Below are 21,927 nucleotides of genomic sequence, written 5' to 3'. Positions count from 1 at the left end.
TTTCAGTCCAAAATTGATTCAAGTCCAGAAAACTGGACAAGGTATCATGACTTCTTCAGCTTCTGACCATTCATCATTGACTTTTTTTGATGGTACAGATTTTTACTTGGGTGCTTCCTTAGCAGCATGGACAAAAAGCAGTGGCCCCCTATAGATGTCAAAATGCCAGAAATGCCATTGCAGACAGTAGAAGGCTCTAGATAAGAAGGCTTGCTAGATTGGGCATAGTATGTAAGATCATACCAGGTCATTTTGTGCCTGGAAGGCCTTAGAGGATACATCATTTACCAAAACAGGAAGAAATGACTGGTGGAAAAAGCACCAGCATCACCGGGAAACTTATTAAGAACTATCCTCTCAAGTCTAGGGCTGCCATCAGGAAATGCCATTGTAGACCTGGTTCACTGATAGTGGGGTGTGCAGGGTGGGGGCTGTGTCCTAGGACCCTGAGACAGTAGAGGAGGTGGCACTTAAACATCAGAAGCCAGGTGGATGTAATTATGGTAATGAGCAGTGAGTTCAGAGGGGCAAGGTCAGGAGGACTGGCCTGCAGAAGTTCTGGAAATGGCTGACAACATGGCATTCCTGAAGACAAATTATATGGGCATGGCAGATAATGCTTTTGTCTTTTTTCTTTCTTTCTTTTTTTTTTTTTTTTTTTTCTCATTTTTACCCATTTTTAGCAGAGGGAGAAACTACTGCCTCATACAAATTCTTCAGTAACTTACACATTTGTTAGACTGATCATCCACTGGGTGCTCAGTTCTGTTTCTTCATTTTCTCTCCCATCCCTCTCTCTTTCTCTTCCCTTTTTTGTCATGGGTCAATAGAAATCACTATCTTCAGGTTTACTGATCTATCTTGACCATTGTCCTGATGTCTCCTGATACCATTGAAGAAGGCATTCCTTATTTCTGTTACTATGATTTTTATTTCTAGCATTTTCCTTTAACTTATAGTTTGCACTTATCAGTTGAAACTCTTACTATGTATGTAGTCCACCTTTTCCACTAGACCTTTTAATGTAATCCTAGTTATTTTTAATTCTCTGTTTCAACATCTTGGTCATTTCTGTGTCATTCTGTTGATGGCTTTGTCTCTTGACAGTGGATTGCTTTTTCCTGCTGTTTGTGTGTCTGGTAACTTTTTATGGGCTGTTAAACAGTGTGTGTAAGCTAGTAGAGACAGAGGTACATAGTATTGGGCCTGGAAATGAGCATACCTCTTCTTAGTGTGGGAGGTCCAGTCAGTCTAGTCTGGAGTTGGTCTGAGCTTGGGTTTTCTTGTTGCCATAGCTACCTTCTGTGTACCACTGGCTTCAAATTTCTATTTCCAAATTCACTATTACCTCTGCATAAGGTGCAGGCTGATTTTTCTGGAGGGTTGTTTTGCTGTGTGTGTGTGTGTGTGTGTGTGTGTGTGTGTGTGTGTAATGTTCCTGCTTTACTCTAAGCTTTAGGCCTTCCTAGTGGGTCTTGTGCCTCAGAGTGCGTTTCTGTCCATGCTGTTGCTTTTCCCCCATGAACTGACTATTCTTGCTTGTTCTCAGTACTTGTTAGCCTTGGGGAGGGGGGGTGGTGAGAGGAGGGGATGGAGTGAGTTCTGTGGTCCTGGTCCAAACTCCATCTTAGGTCTGGGACAGGGATTTCTTAGATGGTGGTCAATCAGTGACCCTGCTCCTCCCATAACGGTAGGGGACCTTTGGTGGTATGGATCCTTGATTGTTTCCTGTCTCTTTCCTTGGCTGAGAGGATCCTCACCGTGCCCTGTGGGTGAAAAATTTGCCGACCTTCTCACAGCAGTGTTGTTCCTTAAGGAATAACCTGAGGCAGAGAGGCTTGCCTGGGGCTTTATGCTTTTTCTGCTGCAGTGGCAGTCCCCCTCCTCCAGGCCTGTTGCACCACTGAGGGAAAGGCTTTTTCTGGTCACCTGCCTGAACCTCCATCTTTTTTTTTTTTTTTTTTTTTTTTTTTTACTTTTTTAAGCACCAAGTGGAGGTCCGTGGGGAAGATCCTGCAGGTGGATAGGAGCTTCCCCCCATACCTGTGGCTTGCAGAGGTTCTCATGCTAGCCTTTCATCCTGTAGCAGTTCGTTAAAAATTTCAGCTGAATTATGTTATCTGCTTGTTGGCCAGTCCCTGTCTTACTCCCATACCTACCACAGTGAGCCAGTGCTTACTTTGGGGCAGTTTCCTTAGATTCCAGACTACAGGCAAAGCTCAGAGATATTGCGGGTTTGTTTCCAGACAACTGCAATAAAGCAAATATTACAACTAAGTAAGTCAAATGAATATTTTGGTATCCTTTGCATATAAAATTTATGTTTACACTATAGTCTGTTAAGTGTGCAATATCATTATGTCTAACAAAACAATGTATATACTTCAAAAATACTTTATAGATTAAAAAATGCTAACCATAATCCAAGCTTTTAGCGAGTTGTAATCTCGCTGGTGGAGGGTCTTGCCTCCATGTCGATGGTGGTTGCCGAAGGTTGGGGTGGCTGTGGCAATTTCTTAAAATAAGACAACAATGCAGTTTGCCACGTGGATCAGCTCTTCCTTTCACGAACTGTTTCTCTGTAGCATGTGTGGCTGTTGGATAGCATTTTACCCACAGTAGAACTTCTTTCAAAATTAGAGTCAATCTTCTCAAACCCTGCCATCAACTTAATTTATGTAATATTCTGACTTTTGTTATTTCAATAGTCTTCACAGCATTTTCATAGGGAGTAGATTCCGTCTCAAACCGCTTTCTTTGCTCATCCAGAAGGAGCAACTCCTCATCTGTTAAAGTTTTATCATGAGATTGCGATTCAGTCACGTTCTTAGACTCTACTTCTAATTCTAGTTTTCTTGCTGTTTCCCCCACATCTGCAGTGACTTCCTCCACAGAAGTCTGGAACCCCTCAAAGTCATCCATGAGGATTGGAATCAACTTCTTCCAAACTCCACAAATGTTGATAGTATTTTGACTTCTTCTTTTGAATCATAAATGTTCTTAACGGCATTTAGAATGGTGAATCCTTTCCAGAAGTTTTTCAATTTACTTTGCTCAAATCCATGAGAGGGATCACTATGACAGCTATGGCCTTATGAAATGTATTTTTTAAGTCAGGAGATTTAAAAGTTGAAATTACTCCTTGATCCATGGGCTGCAGAATGGATGTTGTGTAAACCGGCATGAAAACAACATTAATCCCACTCTAATCTGCATCAAAGCTCTGGGGTAACCAGGTGCATTGTCAAAGGGCAATAATATTTTGAAAGGAATCTTTTTTTCTGAGCAGTAGACCTCAACAGTGGCCTTAAAATATTTGGTCAACCATTTATAAACAGATATGGTATCATCTAGCTTCGTTGTTCCATTCCTAGAGCCTAGGCAGAGTAGATTTAGCATCATTCCTAAGGACTCTAGGGTTTTTGGAATGCTATTTGAACATTGGCTTCGACTTAAAGTCACCAGCTGCAATAGTCCCTAACAAGAGAGTCAGACTGTCCTTTGAAGCTTTGAAGCCAGGCATTGACTTCTCTCTCGCTGTAAAAGTCCTAGATGGCGTCTTCCTCCAAAATAAGGCTATTTCATCTAGATTAGAAATATGTTGTTTATTGTAGCCACCCTCAGTAATGGTCTAGCTAGATCTCCTGGATAACTTGCGGCTTCTACATCAGCACTTGCTGCTTCCCCTTGCACGTTGGTGTTACAGAGATCGTGTCTTTCCTTAAACCTCATGAACCAACCTCTGCTAGCTTCAGACGTTTCTTTCGCAGCTTCCTCCTCTCTCAGCCTTCATAGAATTGAAGAGAGGGCCTTGCGCTGGACTAGGCCTTTGGCTTGAGGAAATGTTGTGGCTGGTTTGATGTTGTATCCAGACCACTCAAACTTTCTCCATTTCAGCAATAAAGCTGTTTCGCTTTTTTTTTTTTTTTTAATCATTCACGTGTTCACTGGAGTAGCACTTTTAATTTACTTCAATAACTTTTCCTTTGTACTCACAACTTGGCTATTTGGCCTGAGAGCCTAGCCTTCAGCCTGATGAAGCTGTGGACATGCCTTCCTCACTAAGTTTAACCATTTCTGACTTGTGATTTAAAGTGAGAGACCTGTGACTTTTCATTTGAATAAACATTTAGAGGTCTTCATAGAGTTACTAATTGGCCTGATTTCAACATTGTGTCTCCCAGACCAGGGAGGCCTGAGGAGAGGGAATTGGGGGAATGGCTGGTTACTGGAGCAGTCAGAACACACACATTTATTGATAAGTTTCCTGTCTGCTATGGGCACGGTCCATGGTGCTCCGAAGCAATTATAATAGTAACTTTAAAGATCAGTGATCACAGATCATTATAACAAATGTAATGATAATGAAAATGTTTGAAATAATGCAAGAATTAACAAAATGTGACACAAAAATACTAAGTAAGCAGATACTGTTGGAAAATGGTTCTGATGGACTTGTTCAATGCAAGGTTGCCACAAACCTTCAGTTGGTGTAAAAACAAAACAAAAACTCTGCAAAGTACAATAAAATGAGAGGGGCTTATAGTTGGTCACCATACCACCTTGGTTCTCTGGGTTCAGCATAGTAGTTTTATAGATTATCTGTTTTTTCCCCTTTTTTGAAAAAAATATTAAAAAAAAATTTTAACATTTATTGAGAGAGAGGGAGAGCATGAGTAGGGGAGGGGCAGAGAGAGAGAGAGGGAGACACAGAATCTGAAGCAGGCTCTAGGCTCTAAGCTGTCAGCACAGAGCCTGCTGCAGGGCTCAAACTCACGAACTAGGAGATCACGACTTGAGCTGAAGTCAGACACTTAACCAACTGAGCCACCCAGGTATCCCGAAAAAAATATTAAAAAAAAAAAATTTTTTTAATGTTTATTTTTGACAGAGACAGAGCATGAGTGGGGGAGGGGCAGAGAGAGAGAGAGGGAGACACAAAATCCGAAGCAGGATCCAGGCTCTGAGCTGTCAGCACAAAGCCCAATGCAGGATTGGAACTCAAAGACGGTAAGATCATGACCTGAGCTGAAGTCAGACGCTCAACCAACCAAGCCATCTAGGTGCCCCCCCAAAATAGTTTAAGTTTCTTTATTTTTGAGAGAGAACATGCAGGCAGGGTAGAGGCAGAGAAAGGGGGAGAGAGAATCCCAAGCAGGCTTCACACTGTTAGTGCAGAGGCAGATGCAGGGCTCGATCCCTGAACTGTGCGAACATGATCTGTAATCAAGAGTTGGATACTGAACGGACTGAGCCACCAGGCACCCCTCTGCTTTTTTTTGTTTATTTTTGTTTTTGTTAGAGGGGGTATGATGCACCTTCCAGCTTTTTAAATCCCAGGTGAAATCTGCAAGTCCTAGTTAATTTATGAAATAAGCTTTTCTTGTAACTTCAGAGACTGTGCTAATACTTAAATGTTTAGTTAAGTTGGTCATGTGTCTGTGCCTTATGTGGATCAGTTAATATTTAGCATGTCTTAGGAATCTTTAAGATGCTGTGAATTGCTTCTTTAAAAAACTAAATGTGGCTATGCATGTGTATTTCTATATTCAGTTTTATCTTTTTGGAATTCTAGGTGACCAGATAAAAGGTCTCCATAATTGATTCTCTAATTCTTTTATCTTTTTTTCACCTGTACTTACTCCCTCTTAGGTATCTTCCGCTCCCCTATTTTCATGGGAGAGATCTTCCAATTTTTCTATTGAATATTTAATTTGCTATTATTTTTTAAGAGTCCTTTATTTTTCTCTAAATATTCCCTTTTTTGTAATCTTCATTTCTTGTTTAATAAAGAAATATCTAATTTTTCTGAGGATGTGTTCTTTTTAAGGTTTTCTTCATTTTTGAAGTTTTTTTTTCCTTACCTCTCTTGATCTTTGTCCTTTGTGCCAGTCAGATCTCAAATCTTGGTTGTAATTGGCTGTTAATTCACATTTAAGAGTGATGTTTCTCAAAACTTGTAGAGGTCGGTAAGCATGAGTAGGACTTGCTGACTTTCGTTGTAGGGTGAACTTTGTTGAATTTGTATAGTAGACTGTGATGTGTTTTCATATGAGTGTATATAACACATACTGACCTCAGTGCCTCAGATTTCCCATTTTTAAAAAGATGGGTTATAATAGTACCTGCCACACAGGATTTTTGTGAAAATTTAAATGAGTTAATAAAACTCTTGGAACAGTGATACGTTGTAAATGTTAATTAAATATTAGGTATTGGTATGTAATTTTTTTAGAAATAACTTTTAATATCAAATCTAGCCTTAAATTTGCTCTTGATTTATTATGATCTTAGGAAATCATGCATCATTTTTCAGATGCACAGCTGCTGATATTTTTCAATAAAAATTTGGATTTGGAGGAATACTTTATTTGCCTAAGTTTGGGGAATTGTATTTCCACATGTATGGCTATTGGATAATTAAAGCTTACTATTTTAAGTCACTAGCTTTTAAAAAATATAACCTTTTAAAACAGTTGAGGTATAATTGGGGCATCTCGCTGGCTCAGTTGGTGGAGCATGCAACTCTTGATCTTGGGGTTGTGAGTTCAAGTCCCATAATCTCTAAAAAAAAATTGAGGTATAATTAATTTGTAACATTAATTTCAGGTATATAACATAAGGATTCAATATTTGTATATGTTGCAAAATGATCACGGTAAGTATAGTTAACATCCATCACTGTAAATAGATTTTTCTTGTGAGAACTTTTCAGATCTACTCTTAACAACTTTTGAATATGTAGTACAGTATTAACTATAGTCCCTGTGCTGTGCATTATATCCTCATGATTTATTTCCTTTATAATTGGAAGTTTGTACCTTTTGATATGCTTTACTCATTTTGTCTACCCCTCCACCCCCTGCATCTGGCAGCCATCAGTCTGTTCTATCTTTGAGTTTGGTTTTTTTAGATTCCTGTAAGGAAAATCATATAGTATTTGTTCTTCTCTGTGACTTATTCACTTAGCATAATGTCCTTGCAGTCCATCGATGTTGTTGCAAATGGCAACACATTCCTCCTTTTTATGGCTGAATAATACTCTATTGTATATGTATACCACCATTTCTTTATCCATTCATCCATTGATGGACATTGAGGTTGTTTCTGTATCTTGGCTATAGTGAATAATACTGAAGCGAACATAGGTGTGCTAGTATCTTTTTGGGTTAGTATTTTTGTTTTCTGTAGATAAATACCTAGAAGTGAGATTGTCCAGTCGTATATTCTATTTTTAATTTTTTGAGGAACCTCCATACTGTTTTCCATAGTTGTACCCATTCACATTCCCACTAACAGTGCACAGGGGTGGGAATCCTTTTTTTTTTTTTTTTTTCTTTCCACATCCTCACCAACACCTGTTTTGATAACCACCATTCTCACAGGTATGAGGTGGTAACTCATTGTGGTTTTGATTTGTGTTCCCTGATGATTAGTGATGTATAGCATCTTTTCATATGTGTCAGCCATCTGTATGCCTTCTTCCAAAAAATGTCCATTTGGATCCTCTGCTCATCTTTTAATTGGATTGTTTTTCTGCTGTTGAGTTGAAGGAATTCTTTGTGTATTTTGGATATTAACCCCTTATCAGACATACAGTTTGCAAATATTTTCTCCCGTTCAGTTGGTTGCCTTTTTTTTCTTTAAGATTTTTTAATGTTTATTTATTTTAGAGAGAAAGTGAGCAAGGGCAGAGAGAGAGGGGGACAGAGAATCTGAAGTGGGCTCTGTGCTGACAACAGAGAGCCTGAAGTGGGGGCTGAGACTCAGGAACCCTGAGATCATGACCTGAGCTGAAGTTGGATGCCTAACTGACTGAGAGGCCACCCAGATGCCTCAGTTGGTTGCCTTTTCATTTTGCCGATCGTTTCTTTTGCTCTGCAGAAGTCTTTTAGTTTGATATAGTCCCACTTACTTTTTACTTTCATTTTTTAATTTTTTGCTTTTGTTACCTTTAGTCATCACCAAGACACATGTTAAGGTGTGTACTGCCTACATTTCCTTCTAGGAGTTTTATGGTTTCCTGGTCTTGGGTTCAAATCTTTAATCCATGTAGAGTTACTTTTTGTGTGTGGTGTCAGATAGTGGTCCAATTTCATTCTTTTGCATGCGACTGTCCAATTTTTCCAGCACCATTTGTTGAAGAGACTGTCCTTTCCCCATTGTATGTTCTTGTCTCCTTTGTTGTAAATTGGCTATATATGCATGGTATGTTTTTTATAACTATATTTTAAATGTTTTAACACATTTCCCTGCTTTCTCTAATACAATGTGTCAATATAGTGAACCCCCCGCAAGTATTCTGATATTTCCCTTAGAATTGTATTGAAGTTACAACTCATTGTTGAAGCAGTTTTCTTGAACCTCTCCTAAATTCTAAGAGTTCAGTGATCATAATTTGTAGAAATTATTTTTTTCTAACTTTGAAACCTGAAGACTGCATTAAGAGATTGCTTTACAAGAAGTAAAATTTTCACCGGCACCTGGGTGGCTTAGTCGGTTGAGATCCAACTTTGGCTCAGGTCATGATCTCACGGTTTGTGAGTTCGAGCCCTGCATCGGGCTCTGTGCTGACAGTTCAGAGCCTGGAGCCTGTTTCAGATTCTGTGCCTCCCTCTCTCTCTCTGCTCCTCCCCTGCTCGTGCGTGCACGCGTGCGCGCGCACTCTCTCTCTCTCAAAAATAAATAAACATTAAAAAAAAAGGCAGTAAAATTTTCATGTGGAATTTCTGCTAAAAGTAGATTAATTTTAAAAAATCAACACAGGAATGGTCATAACATCATAATAACCCAAAGGTGGATGCAACCCAGATGTTCATTAACTAATGAATAGATAAACAAAATGTGGTGCATCCATACTGTTGGAATGTTAGGCAGCTATACCAAGGAATGAAGTACTGACACATGCTGAAACACAAAGGAACCTTGGATACGTGCTGAGTGAAAGAAGCCATACACAAAAAGCCGCTGCATATTGGATAATTCCATTTATAGAAATATTCAGAATAGGCAAATCCATAGACAGAAGGTAGATTAGTGGTTGCCAGGGGTGTAGGGGAAGGAGGATTGGGGAGTGGTTAATGGGTAAGATTTCTTTTTGAGGTAATGAAATGTTCTGAAATTAGATAGTGACGGTTGTGCACAACTCTGTGAATATACTAAAAGCCACAGAACTGTGCGCTTTAAAAGGGTGAAATTTATGGTATGCAACTTATGTCCTAAAGCTATTATTAAAAAACAATCTGGGTATGGGCATTTTTCTCTAAGTGTTTTGTCTGAGATGAATTCTATTATGGTAGCAGAGTAATGGTGCAGTGAGGGAATGACAATTTACTAAGCAGAGTGGATTAGGGCAGTTTAGGGGCACGATTTACAGTTGTGTTAATTTTGTTTTGCTGTAATCTTTGTTGTGTACTACTAGGCCGAATGTACTATGTGGCACCCATTAAAAAAAAAAAAGGAAAGGTATCAGGCTCAAAGTTAATACTTTACTCTGCCTTCTTGGTAGTTAGTTGTTTGACAAATTGGTCAAAATGCTATCTTGACCAGGAATATTTTAAGCAAAATATATTTATTTAGGAATAGATATTAAATAAGTAGTCGTTTTGCGTGGAGGGGATATAACAACAAAGCGGACAAACTTCATAGGGGAGAAGAGACAGTAGGTACAGGAAGTTAACACACTATGAAAATAATTCAAACTGGGCAAAGGGGAAAGGAGTTAGGGGGTGGGCACATGCTACTTGAGATTGGGTGGGAAGGAAACCTCCTTTGAGCAAGATGCATGTTTTCTGAATTTTAAAAAATATTTAAGTGTGTCTACTCTTTTTCAGCTTCCTTAGCACCTGGTTATTTTGACTCTTTGTAGTAGAGATCCTGGCTCTACCCATGCACTGAATGTTTTCTTCAAGGTCATCAGTGTCAGTGGTTTACTGTTTTTAAGATTTTCTGTCTTCACATTTTTCTGTACCTATGTTTCTGTGCCTAACAAAGCTGATCACTTCTGGGAGGAGAGACTCTTCTTGTGGCATATCTGGTTGCTTTGATGGTTCCTATTGTTTTTTACTTTACCCTTTTAAACCACTCTTCCCTTTTCCCTTGAAACTTTCCCCATAATGAAAGCCACGTCCTCTTATGGCTTCATTATTTTTCCTGGGGGATTATTTAGAAATACGTGTTTGGACCTCCTGCTTCTCTCCAGGCATACAGGTCCTCTGTTGGGCTGCATGTTGGACGTCCTTACCTGCCCTCAGGAATCTTGAAACTTCACGCTTCTAAAGTGGGACTCCTCCTCCTCTACATCTGCTCCTTTTGCAGTATTTGAGTTGGTTGTTGAAATATGTTTTACTTTAAATCCTCCTTTTTACTGTCTCCACTTGAGAACAAACTCCTTGCTCTTTACCTGGACTGCTCTGTCTCCCCAATTACTTTTCTAATTTTGAAATCTCTTAATTCCACCCTGTGCGGGGATGCCCGGTCAGTATGCTAATGTCAGCTCTGATTTTGGGATCCCTTCGTTATTCATTATCTAAGTTTGTTTTCTCTGATTCGTGGAGAGTCTTGCATAATGTTGAAAGCTTACGCGTGTGAAGTGAATTTAACAAGAGTGGAGAGCCACATAGTCAGCTGGTGACAAGTGACTGTGAGGGAGAAGTGGATGGAGTTGGGGACTTTTGTAAAGCACCACTGACTACTCAGGACTAGATTAGGAATTCCAGGTCCTGGGAGGTGAAGAGGAAGATAATGACTCATTGTTTGGTGTCTGGGCAAAGTGGTTAAGAAGTCAGGATGGTCTTTAATTTTGGCATAGAGAAACACAGTTAGGCTTACTTTACTCTGAACATAGGAACAATGATCCTGCAACAAACTCTTAAAGAAAATTAAAACCTCTTCTACTCACTGAGGCATTAAAAATAGGCACTGACCTACCTGTTGGGTAGGTAGTCTAATTTCTGTCCCTGGATTAGAAGTCCAACCACTAGTCTCTTAAGGTGCCGCCTTTTTTCAAATTATGATTCAGCGAACAACAACCTTTTCTGATACCGCTCCTGCCTAAGCGCTTATATTCCTCACCTGGAGGGCTTCTTAAAAGACAGGTCGCTGGGGGCCCCATGCCCATCATTTCTGATTCATTGGGTCTGAGATGGGGCCTGAGAACTTGCATTTCTGTAGATTTCATGGGGGACACTGATCCTGCTGTGGAAGCAAATTCTGGGAACTTTTGCTCTAAATCTTTTTCACACAGTGGTCCACTGATTTTTCCAACTTGTAATCTGATATGATTCTTCTGAAACCTTCCACACGTATCCCTTTACCTTTCAGACAACCTGAGCTCCCTATAATTGCATATAGCAACTCCACACTCCACATTGCCCTGTTTGCTCCCTATGCCCTTTTCCTCATTCTTGAAGCACATTCTTTGCTCTTAACAGAGGTATTTCTCTGTACCTTTGCTCATCCCATTTCCTCTGCTCATTCTCCATAGTCTGTCCCTTTGGGGATTTAGATCATTCAAGTTCCACATTAATTGTTATAGCCTTCCTAAAGATCATATCAGGCTAATCACTTGAACTCTGTGCAGTTGCAAAAATGGTATAAGGCAATTAGGTAAGCTATTAAATAGGTTGAGAAATAACATTCCTTAACTCAAATGTGCCAATGTGGTACCAGGCTTGAATAACTCTAATCATTTTTTAAGCAATTTTGCGATCTGTTTCATACACTGAACAATTCAGCCATCTAAAGTACACAATTCAGTGACTCAACTATGTTAACAGACCGTCAACACAGTTTTAGAACATTTTCATCACTCCAAAAAGAAGCCACATACTCCTCTAACTCCCTGTTCCCTCTTCCCCTCCTCCCCAGGCAATTACTCATCTATCTCTATGGATTTGCCTGTTCTGGAATCTAATATAAATGGAATCGTGTAATACGTGGTCTTCTGTGACTGGCTTCTTTTAGTTTAATATTTTCATGGTTCACCCATGACATGGCATATGTTAGTACTTCATTCTTTTTTCTTGACAAATAATGTTCCATTGTGTGGACATTTTATTTATCCATTCATTAACTGATGGGCATTTGGGTTGTTTTTACTTTTCAGGTGTTATGAATAATGCTGCTCTGAACATTTGTGTGTAAGATTTTATCATTCAGTTTATTTCTCTTGGGTGTATACCTAAGAAGTGGAATTGCTGCATCCTATAGCATCTTTATGTTTAGTATTTTGCAGAGCTGTCAAACTGTTTACCAAAGCATCTGCACCATTTTACATTCCCACTAGCATTGTATGAAGGTTCCAGTTTCTCCACATTCTCGCCAACACTTGTCATTCTTCTTAATTTTAGGCATTATAATGGTTGTCAAATATTACCTCATTTGTTTTTGATTTCCATGTCTGTAACGCAAATGTTCAGCATCTATTTGTGTACTTCTCAGCCATTCTTTGGAGAACAGTCAGTTGTAGTCCTGTGCCTGTTTATTTAAAATCTATATATTTTATTTTGAGGTCTTAAATTTGAGCACCTTCAGGTTCACAGCAAAATTCATGGAGTAAGATAGAGATTTCTTACATGTGCCCTGTCTCCACTCATGCATAGCCTCCCCCATTATCATTTTCCACCAGAGTGGTCCATTTGTTACAATTGCTGAACCTGTATTGACCTATCAGAAACTCCCCCTCCCCGCCCTCTCAGTCCATAGTTTATCTTAGGGTTCAATCTTCTATGTTCTTTGGGTTAGGACAAAGGTATAATAATATGTATCTACCATTGTAGCATCATACAGAGTATTTTCACTGTCTCTGCGCTCTGCCTATTTATTCCTCTCCCTACTCCAGCCCTGGGCAACTACTGATAATTTTACTGTCTCCATAGTTTTGCTTTTTCCAGAGTGGTGTGTAGTTGGAATCATATAGCTTGTAGCTTTTTCAGATTTTTTGCCCATTTTTAAGTTGGATTGTTTGGGGGTTTTTGTTGAGTTTTAGGAGTTACTTACGTATTCTGGATATAACTTTATCAGACACATGATTTGCAAGTATTTTCTCCTATTCTCTGGATTGCCTTTTCACTCTCTTGATATGTCCTTTGACGTTCAAAGTTTTAAATTTTGATATGGTCCAGTTTCCTTTTTGCCTGTGCTTTGTGCGTCATAGCCAAAATTCATTGCTATATCCAGTGTCTTGGAGTTTTTCTGCTGTTTCCTTCTAAGATCTTTATTGTTTTAGATCTCACACTTAGGTCTTTGATCCATTTTGATTTAATTTTTGTGTATGGTGTAGGGTACAGATCCAACTCCATTTTGTTTGTTTTGTTCTCCATGTGGGTATCCAGTTTTCCCATTGTTTGTTGGAATTTTCCCCTTAGAATGGTCTTGGCACCCTTGTTGGAGATCATTTGAGCATATATGTGAAAGTTTATTTCTGGACTCTCTATCCACTTCCATTGGTCTATAGGTCTGTCTTTATGCCATTACCACAGTTTTGATTACTGTAGCTTTAAGGTAAATTTTGAAATCAGGCAGTGTGAGATCTCTTACTTTTTTTCCCCAGTACTATTTGTTCAGGGTCCATTGAGATTCCATATGATTTGTAGGGTGGGATTTTCTATTTTTGGGAAAAGCATCCTTGGGATTTGATAGGTATTCCAGTGAATCTATAAATTGCTTTTGGGTGCCTAACTGTGAACATTAGATGTCTTCCCTTTTTGTCATTTTAATTTCTTTCAGCCATGTTTTAAAGTTTTACTGTACAAGTCTTTTGCCTCCGTGATTGAGTTTATTGCTAAGTATTTTATTTCCTTTGATGCTATTGTAAATGGAATTAAAAAGTTTTGCTTAGTTTTGTTTTATGATTGTTCATTTTGTCTTTGCCCATTTTTAAAGTAAGTTATTTATCTTTTTATTGAGTTGTTAAAGTTCTTTATTCTGGATATGTCTCTTATCTGATACATGATTTGTAAATATTTTGTCATTCTGTGGGTTGTTTTACTTTCTTTAGTCATATGAAAACACTTCTCCCAAAATGCTGCCTTTAAGGTGACAGGAAATTCTAAGATTTTATTAGAATTCACTTTATTAAAATATTAACCATTTTTCTATTTTAAATGTCATGATATATTTTCTAGAATAATATTCAGCTGTGAAAAGTCTTTTAGATCATTATATAGATACTATGTAATATCCTGGAAAATACATGATATATTAGGTGAAAGGAGTTATAAGCAACTTTAATATAAAAGTTGTGTTTAAAAAAAAAAACTCTGACTCATGCATAGGAAAAAGGATTAGAAAGAAATACACCAGAATGTTTATAGTGGTCATAGACTAGGACAATGAGTATTTTGTTTTCTACTTACTGTGTTTTTTAGGTTGTATTTAAGCATTTCTTAGTTAAAAAAAAAAAAAATTTTTTTTTGGAAAGTACATGGGAAATTTTTTAGTCCAAAGGAAAAATGTAACTCATGGGAAAGCATAACGTGATGACACAAGATATTCTTTCATATGTATCTGTGCATGCGATCAACCTGGCAGTTAGAATAGCATTGTATTTCATCCTGCCCTAGTGTTACCACATCCACCAGTACCCCTGGGTACTAACATTGAACATCAGATCTCTAGCATTCTCCTGCAAATCTGCATTCTTCTTCATTTCTGCTGCCCTGTTAAGTTGTATAACTGAACCAGTGATGCTGGACTTCTATACATTGCTGGTGAGTCTGAAATTTGTCAGAGCAGTTAACTGCTTAGAGTAAATATGAATGATATAGTTAATTATTGTTGAATATTTATTTTAGGAGAGTGTTTGCTTCATTACAAACCATGCCTTTGGCAGTGTATCCTATCAGTCTGTATCACTTTAAGAGTCACATGTTCTACCTAGTGTCAGGTGCCCCTACCTACTGCCTACAGCCAGGTGCCCCTAGTCTGTATCACTTTAGAAGATGAGGGTCTATGTATTATACATCTCACATTTTTTTTTTTAAATCTAGGTCTGTTGGGGAAATTTTTTTTCAACAGGTGTTGTAGGAATAACGTTAAATGAATGTTTTATCCGCTGCAATTTCAGTAATGGCTTTGCTAACTTATACATTTGGTTTAATCACATGAATAGTTTGGTAAAACAATCCAATAATTTACTTAAAAATCAATTATAGAAGTTTGTGTTAATTATGGATTGGCAATTGTCTGGGTAATCATCAATTATTACAGTTAGCTAAATTGTACGGTTGACCTTTTGAACAACACGGGATGGGGCACTGAGCCCTGCACAACTGAAAATTTACATGTACCTTTGACTCCCCCAAAACTTCTAATAGCCCACTGCTGACTGGAAGCCCTACCAATAACATAAACATTAATCAACACATATTTTGTATGTTATATGTACTATAGACTCTAAGAAAAAAGTAAGCTAGAGAAAAAATATTACTAAGAAAATGTAAGGAAGAGAAAATATATTTACAGTAATGTGCTGTATTTATTTTTTAAATCTGCATGTAAGTGGACCTGCCCTGTTCAAACCTGTGTCATTCAAGAGTTGGCTCTATTCAACTTAATGTACTTAGTATTCACTTATTGTAGATACAACTGATGTAATACACAGATTCCTATGGTTCTTGTTTCTATTTTTGAGTAATTACTAATTTGGAAAAGGGTTATAATAAAGTCTTAGTTTAATAACTAAAAACAATTTTTCTGCTTTTCTAGGAGCTGGTAATGCTTCTTTTAGAATATAATGCAGATACTACTGTTGTTAATGGGAGTGGACAGACTGCAAAAGAAGTCACTTATGACAAAGAAATCAGGAACATGCTTGAAGGTAAATATTATGGATCTTAAATAGTAATTACTTTAATGATAGCCAAGGTTCAGACTATAAGTAGAAATAGCTTCTGGGATGCCAGAATAGACTACACTGCGCTTATGCTCTAAAGAGAATGCAATCTTGGAGTCCCTGATTAGACACAAAATTATTTGAGTATTCCTCACAGCTTTAAAACTTAAACAGGTTGGTAAAATTTGCCATAATGTTGTATGATCAAATCTGCAACAGAATGGAAAGTAGAAAGTGAGAGACATGAAGAATGTGGCTGGTAGGCTGCAGAAACATCATAACAAAGGATACAGAAGTGGAGGACAGTGAAGCTGTGAGAGGTGCAGCTGGTGGGAGTCGTTTGATGCTGGCCTGCTCCGTTGTCCTGAGGACTGCATTGTAGCACAACGACTGACAGTAATTTCCTGAAGGATCAGCATCGTCATTAGAAACTCCAGATATTAAATTATGTTAAAGAAGATACGAGTCTACAATAACTCAGAGCAATTTCTCTAAAATAGAATAAAACAAACATATTTTGATTCTTACATTGGGAAACTCTCATGCATTAAGATTATCCTCTGAGTGGCCAGGGCTTTACTATAATTATTTTTTGGTAGTATTTCTATGCTAGAGAAGAGAAGATTTCTTAATTTCTACTCTGTAGAAGAAAGCACATATCCTGTGTTTCTTTGTTTTGCAATTCAGGGAAAGGTAAGATAATTCTGTATTTAAAGGGTATTTCTTAATTATTTTAATTATTAGTATGTTTAGCTATGTAAAAACCAGTATCTTTTTTCTATTTTCCAGTTGTCCTTGAAAACTAAAATTTTCTCTTGTTTTCTAGTTAGAAAATAATGTCAGCCTATCAACCATACTCCTTCTCATGTCTACTACCTTTCTACTTTTAATTTTTTTGAAGATTTGATCATACAATTTTATGGCAAATTTGACAAATCTGCTTAAGTTTTAAGTTTTGTCAGACATCCTTAGGTCACTGTCTTAACTCTTGCCTTAAAAATAAAACCCTTTGATTTAAAATGAGCAGGCTTATCAACTAAACATCTTCTCTAAAGCTCTGTCTTATGTGATTTTTTTTGGGAGATTGCACATATTAGATGTGATCCCTGCCCTTTAATATATTGTGATCTAACTGGGAGGCTGAGGTGTCCTGTCCTTCACCATATCCTATCCTTTTTTTAATTTATTTTTAAAGTAATCTGTACACCCAACATGGGGCTCAAACTCATGACCCTGAGATCAATAGTCACATGCTCTACCAACTGAGCCAGCCAGGTGCCCTTGTCCTGTTATTTTAACTGTAACAAAATGAGAACCTGGAACTGAGGCTCACCTGACAGTGGATTGTTAGTTTAGCCTGACAAATTGACATTTAGTGGGGCCAATCACGAAGACATGTTCTACTACCTCCCCAAAACTCAAATGCGCTAAGGACAAGGGCTCCATTGACGTATAGTTTGTCAGCTAATAAGGTGCTATCCTGGGAAATGAAAGGAGAAAGTTATTTGACTCTGCTCTGATGAGATCACCTTAGCCAGATACAATTTGTGGAGAGTGCCTTAAATGGCTCAGACTTCAGGGAGTGCATCTAGTAGCCCCCCAAGACTATAGGTAGAACAGAAGCCACATCATGGGGTAGTGCACTAGAGACAGGAAGAGTTTCACCCCAGAAGCACAGATATCAGTGGTCACAACAAAATTTTACTCAAGCATCTAAAGAAGTGTTATATTGTAATCTTATTTGTGCTAGAACAGAGCCAATTGTTGGTCCAGTTGATGGAGTGCCAGGGGTTCATCTTTGGGTCCTGTGTATTGTAATAATGGCTTGGGTTGCACTTTAAGGTGTAGGGAGTTCATGTGATTGGAGTTACCTGGAAAGAGGTTAGACTACTATGGGTCAGGCACTAGAGAGGAATACCTTCTTCTACATACCATTCGTCTTTCATTTTATTTTGAGAAATTTCTAACCTACAGGGAAGTTTCAATTATAATGCAATGAAAACTTGTATGTCCTTCACTTAGATTCAGTAGTCATTAACATTTTGCCACATCTGGTGTGTCCTTTTATATATTAATGTTCCTTAATATTTTTTGTAGAACTATTTGGGAGTAACTTCTAGAAAGTGGTACTTCTAAATATTTCAGTATGTATCCCTTAAGAACAAGGATATCTTCTTACATAATCACAATATAACTACCAATTTCAGAAAATTTATCACTAATGTAATATAGTTTATATTCAGATTTTGTCAACTGCCCAAATAATGTCCTTTGTAGAATTTTTCCTCCAATTCAGAATCCAATCCAGAATCTCTCATTGTGTTGACAGATTGCTTTAGTCTCCTTTATCTGGAATAAGTCCTTAGCCTTTGTTTGTCAGGATCTTGACCTTTGTGAAGAGGAAGGAAATTATAGAATTATTTGTAGAATGTCTCAGTTTGGGTTTGTTTTTTTTGTTTTTTTTTAATCTTTTCATATATTTTAGATTCAGGATCTGCTTTTTGGCGAGAATGGTGAGGTTGTATCCTTTACCAGTGCATCACACGTTAGGAGGAAACATTGTTTATTTTGTTCTATTACTGGTAATGTTATCTCTGATAACCCAGTGCTCCACTGTAGAGATACCCCCCCCCCCTTTGTAAGTACTAATCTATGGGGAGAAAAATTCAAATTTCCTGTTTACCATTAATCTTTTAATAACTGATTTCAGCATTAATGATTCTCGTCCTGAATCACTTCTTACTATGGAGATTGCAAAATGGTGTTTTTTCTGTTGTCCGTGAAGGACATTTGCCAGGTTCTTACCTCCATTTCAAGTGTATTGCTATTTAACCTGCCCTGTGCATATACATAAGAGTGTTGTTAGAAGGGAGTTAAACTTCATGATCTCTGCACTCCCTATTAACTCGGGATGCAGATTCAAACGAAAGATAATTAGTTTGTCATATTAAAATTAAAATTTAGGGATGCCTGGGTGACTCAGGCAGTTAAGCATCCGACTCTTGGTTTCTGCTCGGGTCATGATCTCATGGTTAGTGAGATTGAGCCCTGCGTTGAGCTCTGTGCGGAGAGCACAGAGCCTGCTTGGGATTCTCTCTCTCCCTGTCTCTGCCCCTCCCTTGCTTGCACATGTGCTTGCTCGCTCTCTCTCAAAAATAAACTTACTTAAATAAAATTGAATTAAAATTTATAGGACAAATGAATTTTTTGAATGGAATATTTCCTTTGAAAACATTTATTGAGGTATAAAATATATGGATAAAAGCATACATAATTAATGTACAGCTCACTATTTTCACAAACAGAACACATCAATGTAAGCAACAGATCAAGGAACAGAATGTTACCAGCACTCTGGAAGCCTCATCTCCCCAGCTGGAATTTTTCCTTTTCATTGGCTGCGTCAATAATCTTTCAGTGTCTTTAATGAACAGAGGACAGGAATATATGCAGTGTTTGCAACTCCAAAACCCCATTTTCCTTCATTTATGAACCTAGGCAATCTAAAAAGAAACATTAGGGTACCCTTTACCTCTTTTCCATGAAGTCTAGAACCAACATGATTAAGCATTGTTTGATTATTTAGTAAATATTTATTGACCAAATACACGTCATGCCAGACACTGTCATAAATGGCTAGGATACACAGAAGAGTAAGAACAGTACCTGACTGCTAGTGATAACTTACAGCTCTGGGTAACACATGCAGGAGTAGAAGTACATACAAGAGGGATAGGAATGTGACTGTTCTCAGAGCTCATGGTGCAGTAGCCCCAGGACCAGTAAGAGGAAACACTGAAGAGTGTGAATCGCAGCAAAAGAAGCCATTGAGAGCTTATGCAGAGTCTTGGGTGCCTTCCTTTGAGGTGGGGAGGGAGTCTGGGTGTGGAAATAGAAATGTGAGAATAGAAGATGATGGTATGTTAGGACTGTCCATCTTTTCTTAAAGCTAAACTAGTTCTAGCTATAGCTGTATCCACGATCGCATTCATAGTGTTTCCCCAGTCACTTGGCTCCCCAACCTGCTTTTTAGTCCATGACCTTACTTCAGCCAGGAAGACCTGAGAAACCTTTTATAGTTTCTCCCTTGCAGCCTTTGCAAAGGATATTATGCACATGTTTTAAGTGAGGTTACTGAGCCTTCCTGTGAAATTGGTTTTTTTTAAGCCAGAACAGAATTCAAATCTAGCAAAAAGAGACCTTATTGCATATTGCAGTTTCTTAAATCAAATTGCCTGTTCTCTTTCTGTGCAAGTGTGATTTAAGAAGCAGGATAGAATAGTGGTAAGAGCATGGTCTCTGGAACCAACCTGCACAAGTTCAGATCCCAGCTCCTCCATTTCCTAGCTGTGTGACCTTAGTTTAATTCCTTAACCTCTTAGTGCCTCAGTCTCTTCATCTGTACAATCAGAATAATAGTAACACCTACTTCATAGCATAGTTATGAGGATTTAATGAACTAATATATTTTTTTCAAAATTTAATATTGAAGTATAGATGACCTACCGTGTTTTGTTAGTTTCAGGTATGTAACAAAATGATTTGATTTTTATATGTTATGCAGTGTTCACCGTGGTAAGTGTAGTTACCTGTCAGCATGCAGTATTACTAAAATACTGGCCTTATCCTGTATGCTGTATTTTTTCCATCTCTGGGACTTATTTATTTTATAACTGGAAGTTATTTTTAAAGTGCTTTGAATAGTACTTGGCATATACTAGGTGCTATAGAATTTGTTAAAATAAGTCTTCTATTAGGCGGAAGTATATACGTATGTGTAGATCTACTTACATGGTTTGTACATCTTCTACCAGTGCTGTTTCTTATTGTTATTTTTAACGGATTCTAAGGTTCTAGAAGGTGTGAGTGCTACTCTCCAATTTATCAAGGCAGATGTGTAATAGTATTTCAGCATGCAAAAGTAATTCATAATTATCTGTGATGGGTGTTATAGTAAGATACTTAGACTTCTGAATTGAAAACATAAATTCATATGAACCTAAAAGGAGTTGAACTCCCTTATCTGAAATTCAAGGCAGTGAGAATAACAATAAGTCTTTAACTATATTTGAATTATAATTCAAAATATTGTGACTTTTTTCCCACAGTCACTTTATTCATACATCCTTTTAATGACGTTGCTAATAGGATACTGACTAGAAGTAGAGTAACATATACTTTCCTTTTGCAGCTGTAGAAAGGACTCAACAAAGAAAGCTTGAAGAAGAACTTTTAGCAGCAGCGAGAGAAGGCAGAACAGCAGAACTCCTAGCTCTGGTAAAACAACATGTCTTAGTTCTTTACCCTTCAGGAAAATTGTAACTTTACGTTAACACTTCATAATGTAGTCAAATTGCAGGGCTAAAATACTTGAGGTTGTAATAGTAGTACAAAAGTCCTTAAATATCTGAAAGCACTTGGCATATAATAGTTTAAGCAAGATACATTTTAAGGATTGTTTTCTATGAATTTGTGATTTATGTCCCCACTCCCTACTGTGAAAATCTGATAAATTAAGAATCTGATTTTTCAAGGTGAATACATTATGTAAGACAATTGTTTTTTTTCAAATTAAGCCAATTTAAATTGAAACATAATATGTAAGATCCTATAAAGGAACAAATTTCTCTAATTGTGATAAGCAATCATTTCTGAAGGGTATGCTACACTTTTAGAAAGTAACGTACAAATATGTGATAATACTTGGGAATATTCATATCATGTCAGAACAGATTGAAAGCTTTACCCATTTTTTTTTTCCTTTTGGAGACCTACTTTCCAGTGTCTATTTCCCACGTAGTCTCATTAAACATGGAACTAAATTTGTTCTAAATTGAAGAATGAAGCATTGCCATTTGCTTTAAAGTTATTTCAGCCTTTTCATTTGAAAAGACCTCTTTGGTTTCCAAGTAAAGTACCTAAAACATTTTTTAATCTTTGTGAAATGGAGACTGTATAAGGAAGTTTTTAAAATAGTCAGTTGGGAACAACAAATTCAGTAGAACTTTAACACATTTAACCTTTATGGTTTTAACTCTTCTGAATGTCTGTGGTAGACTGGTGTATATTTTTGCTGTCACGAGTATGAATCA

At 37.6% G+C, this 21,927-nt stretch overlaps 1 protein-coding gene, 1 long non-coding RNA gene and 1 other non-coding gene across 6 annotated transcripts in view; 1 reads left to right on the top strand and 2 right to left on the bottom strand.

Annotated features, from left to right (window-relative positions):
* Nucleotides 1-21,927, top strand: part of OSBPL1A (oxysterol binding protein like 1A) — a 243,168-nt gene that overhangs the window by 36,808 nt on the left and 184,433 nt on the right. For all 4 annotated transcript variants that reach the window (XM_042909435.1, XM_042909430.1, XM_042909431.1 and 1 more), the window contains 2 exons: nucleotides 15,709-15,820; nucleotides 21,027-21,112. In XM_042909435.1, the coding sequence (XP_042765369.1) occupies nucleotides 15,709-15,820; nucleotides 21,027-21,112 (198 nt within the window). The remainder of the gene's footprint in view (nucleotides 1-15,708; nucleotides 15,821-21,026; nucleotides 21,113-21,927) is intronic.
* TRNAN-AUU lies at nucleotides 17,040-17,112 on the bottom strand. The gene has a single exon. It is a non-coding gene; the product is annotated as a tRNA-Asn (tRNA).
* The window catches only part of LOC122202972, a 54,631-nt gene continuing 51,850 nt past the window's right edge, over nucleotides 19,147-21,927 (bottom strand). The window contains exon 3 of the long non-coding RNA XR_006194996.1: nucleotides 19,147-19,338. This is a non-coding gene — a long non-coding RNA (uncharacterized LOC122202972). The remainder of the gene's footprint in view (nucleotides 19,339-21,927) is intronic.

This window comes from Panthera leo, chromosome D3 (assembly GCF_018350215.1).
Source record: "Panthera leo isolate Ple1 chromosome D3, P.leo_Ple1_pat1.1, whole genome shotgun sequence".
Classification (NCBI taxonomy): Eukaryota; Metazoa; Chordata; class Mammalia; order Carnivora; family Felidae; genus Panthera; species Panthera leo.
Note: the sequence above shows the minus strand (reverse complement) of the source record. Positions and strands in the feature narration are given on the sequence as shown.